The sequence below is a fragment of the Grammomys surdaster genome, unplaced genomic scaffold (assembly GCF_004785775.1).
Source record: "Grammomys surdaster isolate TR1022 unplaced genomic scaffold, NIH_TR_1.0 125846, whole genome shotgun sequence".
Taxonomy (NCBI): domain Eukaryota; kingdom Metazoa; phylum Chordata; class Mammalia; order Rodentia; family Muridae; genus Grammomys; species Grammomys surdaster.
The window spans coordinates 1,355,066-1,360,228 of NW_021620672.1; the positions used below are offsets into that span (position 1 = coordinate 1,355,066).

The 5,163-nt window shown below is 42.6% G+C and overlaps 1 protein-coding gene across 10 annotated transcripts in view; it reads left to right on the forward strand.

Moving 5' to 3' along the window:
* LOC114640634 (nuclear autoantigen Sp-100-like) overlaps nucleotides 1-5,163 on the forward strand; it is a 76,712-nt gene that overhangs the window by 53,861 nt on the left and 17,688 nt on the right. For all 10 annotated transcript variants that reach the window (XR_003714177.1, XM_028789590.1, XM_028789589.1 and 7 more), the window contains 2 exons: nucleotides 1,558-1,608; nucleotides 4,722-4,826. Coding sequence is in view for 9 of the 10 variants with exons in the window: in XM_028789590.1 (XP_028645423.1) it covers nucleotides 1,558-1,608; nucleotides 4,722-4,826 (156 nt within the window). In the remaining variant the exon portion in view is untranslated. The remainder of the gene's footprint in view (nucleotides 1-1,557; nucleotides 1,609-4,721; nucleotides 4,827-5,163) is intronic.

Sequence of the window (5,163 nt, forward strand, 5' to 3'; positions counted from 1 at the left end):
CTCCCTTTATCTTCTCTCTCTCTTTCTCCCTCCCTCTCTCCCTTTATTCCTCCATCTCCCTCTCCATCAATCCCCCTTTCCTCTCTTCCTTCATCTGACTTTCTATCTCGTATGTGAGTATATGTGCATGTGTATGGCCATACATTTCCCACTTAGTGCAACAGAAGCATTTCCCATGGTTAACAGTGACTGACTTGGTTTGAAATTAAGATTTCAAATGACCCTCCTAGAAGATCAACAGCCTACCACGGTCACCTTGGGCAGTGTATCTCCCAAATACACCTATCACATTCCCATCTTCGGAGTTCCTTCTGGCTACGAGAATCACGTTTTTTCATAAATTCCCTTGCTGACTCTCAGCCACCACTGACCCCTCTAGGCATAACCTTCACCTTTGTACTACTTCTGAGTGAGTCTGATAGTCTCACCTTTCCCAACTTAGCCAGGGCCAGAGGCCTAAATCATGCCTTAAGCATGGCAAACCTTTGGTTTGCCTTGAAAGCAATGTCTAGAGACAGGTAACCTCTCTCTTGGGCTACATACTGAGCCCAGGCCTGCAGAGCTATAAAGTGAGACCCCATCTCAGCAAATAAATAAACAGCAACAACCAAAAGAGAAAAGAAATTAAATGTAGCCTCTCTCAGGAAGCCTGGAGTAGAGAAGGTTAGTGCTGATAGATTCATACTCCTTGTCTCCTGCTATGCTCTGTGTAGCACGCTTAGATCTAGGATCTTATTATAATTGTTCCTAGACATCCAGACACCTGCTGATTCTCTGAGAAAGCCCCAAACTCACACCCTGACTATCTCTGTCTCTCTCATAGAATGATTAGTATTAACTATTAGCAAAATTATTTTTAAAATTGCAGGTGGCAGTTGTAACTTTTGGGGGTTTCTTGTTCTGTTTTGTTTTGGTTTTTTTTGTTTGTTTTGTTTTGTTTTGTTTAGTTTTCAGAGACAGGGTTTCTCTGCATAGCCTTGGCTGTGCTGGAACTCATTATGTAGACCAGGCTGCCCTCAAACTCACAGAGATCCATCTGCCTGTCCCTCCCAAGTGGACACAGGCTAAGAAGGAACAAACAACCATCTGTACTCCCCAACAATATCCAAACAGATTTGACCATTACAATCCTAATCACGATTATAAAGTAACTTGCTGTGTGTGTGTGTGTGTGTGTGTGTGTATGTTCTAAGTCAACACATAAACCCTGCTAATTATCATCTAAATTAGAAGTCAGCAATCTACAGCCCAAAAAGAAAACTTAGCTTGCCAGTTATTTATAAAGTTTTATTTGAACACACCCTTTTATTTACACGTAGTCTGTGGATGCTTCTAATATGACTGAAAAGCTGAGGAATGACAAAGGAAATTATGGACCAAACGACCTTGCATATTTACTGTCTAGGCCTTTGTGAGAAATGTTCCTAACTTCTGATCTGGATTTTGATATGTTTAAAAAGGACTAAGCAGACTTATGGGAAGTTAGTTTGGTGTTTTTGTAAAATGCTGCTTGCCATGTGATGTTATAAATAAGAGATATGTATGTTGTTTTCTCAGCTTTCTTCACAAAAAGTGTCAATCCTTCTTCACAAAGAGGCAGAAAAAGAGGTAAAAAAATGTGGTTAATCATGTGTTAATAAATAAGAATATTTTTCAATGTTTTGAGAGAGGGTCTCTCTATGCAACTGTAACTGGCCTGGAACACACTGTGTAGGCCAGTCTTCTCTTGAACTCATCAAGATCCCACTGCCTTCTGAGTGCTGGGTTTAGAGGCATATAACACCATGCCTGGTCCTAAATTATTTTTTTGATTTTTAATGTATTATATTGGATCACATAGGCCATTTCTTTCTTTTTTTGTCACACTTAATTTTTTTAATAATTTATTTATTTTTTTCTCAAATCGTAATTCATTCACACAGAGGTTATAAACACAGAAAGGCAGGACGTGGGGAAGGGGATGACACTGGAGTGTGGGTGTTTAGGGGGAATACAGATATCTTTCAGAACCGGGTATCAGCTGAGTGAAGGTTCAGGGGACAGGTCACGATGACTCTGCCTATGATTCACTTGTCCTTATCTAAGTTGGTATTGTCTGCCCAGGCTACCTATTTACAAGGTCTATGACTACTCAGGCTGGTAAATTTCCACAAAAGCTGCCTGTTTACAATAGCTTATAGCCATCTATTTCAATGTTTTTTTCCACAGAGACCCAAGACTTGGTGTTAGTATACATGTATGACAGGCCTATTGCTGATTTTAGGCCTCACATAGGCCATTTCTATGCAAGTAAATAAACGAACTTTGAGCATATTTCACCAGGACCCATGAACCTCCACTCCCCACTCTTGTTAGTCTCCTTTGTCTCTTAAACAATTTCGTTTCTACTTTCATCTCATTTGTACATACAGTTTTGTGAGGGAGGCATGATGGCACATGCCTGCCTTTAATCCTAGCACTTGGAAGGGAGAGGTAGTTGAATATTTGAGTTCAAGGCCAGCCTGGTTTACAGAGCAAGTTCTAGAACAACCAAAGCTACAGAGATAAACTCTGTCAAAAAAAAAAAAAACAAAGCAAAACAAAATAATAATTTTGTGTCTCTGTATGAATTCCTAAGACCCACAAATGAGAGCAAACATACCTTTGTCTTTCTGAGACTGACTCAGTTTGCTTAAAGAATGATCTCCCAGTTGTATCCAATCTCCTGCAAATGGCATAATTTTGATTTTCTCCCACTGTGTATATAAATCAATTTCTTCACCTGCTCCTTCATTGGCACCCAGGATAAGTCCACAGCATATGAGGAATGCCACAACAAACATTGATGAGTTGCTGAGTGACAAGTCAGATTTCCTGACTGGCTGGTGAAACCATTTCCATACCTTAAGACCATTGTCAACATTGGTCAATTTCAACAGCACAACAGGTTGTTGCTGACTCCCGTCTTCCCATTGATTAGTTAGTTGATTTGGGAAGAAACCAGAGTTGCATAGACTTATGTGCTGACCATTCTTGAGGAAGGAAATAAGGTGCGAGACCCAGATGATATTTAGCATATTTCTTCTTACCCACATAGAAAGCCACAGAACCCTACAGACCTTGGTGGTGACACAGACCTGTATTCTAATTCCCAAAGTTCTGTGTGACTTAAGCCAGTCCTTTGTCCTTTTCTAACTCAATTTGCTTATCTGTAAAGATATGACATAGGCTTTCAGGGGAGTTAAGCTGAGTGCCCACCAGGACCACTGTTGTTCTGACGGACTGTACTCTAAAGTAACTGTGGGATGTTCCCCTCAATCCCGGCCACACTGTATCTTGGAGGATCCCGCTAACTGCCTGGAACGGTAGGAGACACTACTGTGGAAACTCATTTTAAGACCTTCACAGTCTGGTTCAATGGGATTAGATCCCACATACTCTGGGGTCTGTGCTCTGATGCTAGGAAATGATCTTGGAAGGCTGGGAGGTGGAAGAGATTCTGAGAAATGACAGGAAAATGAGACACACTTTATTCATCAGCATACAGGCTGCTAGGCAGGCAGTCACCAGCAGGTACCCTGCCATATGCTGGCACACGTGCAGGCAGGCTGAGTGGAGGTATGTACTCGGGCCTGCAGATAGACACACCGGCAGGCCAGTTAATGTGATAGTTCCAGCCTCTGACCTCAAGGCCATATTTATACAGAACCACACTAAAGTGGCACACTGCCAGAACTGATATATAACATGTGACATCACGGTTTACTTTGGGATCTCCAGACATCTTGTGTCAGTCATTTTGTGCTAATTCATTCCCCTCCCCCCCGCCACAACTTCCACCATGTCCAGTATCAGCCATGTTTGAGCTAGCTTATATCAGATAACCATATCAACACCATGTTGTCTAAATATAAATGACCTTGTGGCTTCCTATTTCCAATACATATACCCCTTGAAGGGTATGCAGGGTCCCTCTAGCATCTACAGAACCATCTACAGCAATAGTTCTCAACCTGTGGCTTACAACCCCTTTGGGGTTTCAATGACCCTTTTACATGTGTCACCTAAGACCATCACTGTTGGAAATCATGGGTATTTATGTTGCAATTCATAACAGTAGAAAAATGACAGTTTTGAAGTAGTGGCAAAATAATATTATGGTTGGGGGGTCACCACAACATGAGGAACTGTTTTAAAGGGTCACAGCGTTCGGAAGGTTGGGGACCGCTGCTCTAGAGCTACTGTCTGAGCCCCAGGCAAGCACAGTAAAGGAGAAAGACATCAAATCAGATCAAAGGACAGAGATGACACCCCCTCATTAGATGTGTCCTCCTATGCCACTCTTCTACCATAAACGCATCCAGTAAGACAGCAGAACGAAGTTTGAGAGTTGTTTCCCGTCTACAAAACTCCAAAGACCTAATATAATGAGAATTGTCTCTCCAAACTATGTGGACGAAAGTCATCACGCAGTGGCTGCTCTAGGCAACACGTCTGGGAGCTGGGGTTCTTTCCCACAAGGTTCTGGCTGCTGTACAGGAGTCCAGAGGTTGGGAGCAGGGCATGTTGTTATCTGTATTAGCATCTAACCGTTCATAAATGAGATACTATGTGCTATATTATCAAATGTAACTAATTCATGTGAAAACCTATTGCATTTTTAGTTGTACAAGCAAGATACCAAAGTGGGTAGAGGGAAGGCCCCGCACAGTTCTCGAATAAAGTGAAACGTGTCCCTGCAGGTCCGAGAATTCCCAGAAAAGCAGATGTGGATTTTAGCAAAAGTGAGCTTCCGGTGACCTGTGGCAATGCTAAGGGGACTCTGCATAAGGAGTTGTTTTATCAAGGTGAGTTTCAGATCTTCAAAGGCACAGTGTGGGGGCAGGCGCCTGTGTTGAGGGTGTCTCATCCCAGGTCCAGTTTATGGGACTTGAGATATAGGCAATGTCATGCCCATTAATGAGGTGAGAGGTTGTGAGACCAAGTTAACGATAAGAAGAGGGCATGAGCCAGGCTGTGATGGCGCACTCCTTTAATCCCAGCACTTGAGGCAGAGACAGGCACATCTCTGAGTTCAAGGCTAGCCTGGTCTACAGATTGAGTTCCAAGACAGCCAGGACAAGAGAGAGAAAGAGAGAGAGAGAGAGAGAGAGAGAGAGAGAGAGAGAGAGAGAGAGAGAGAGA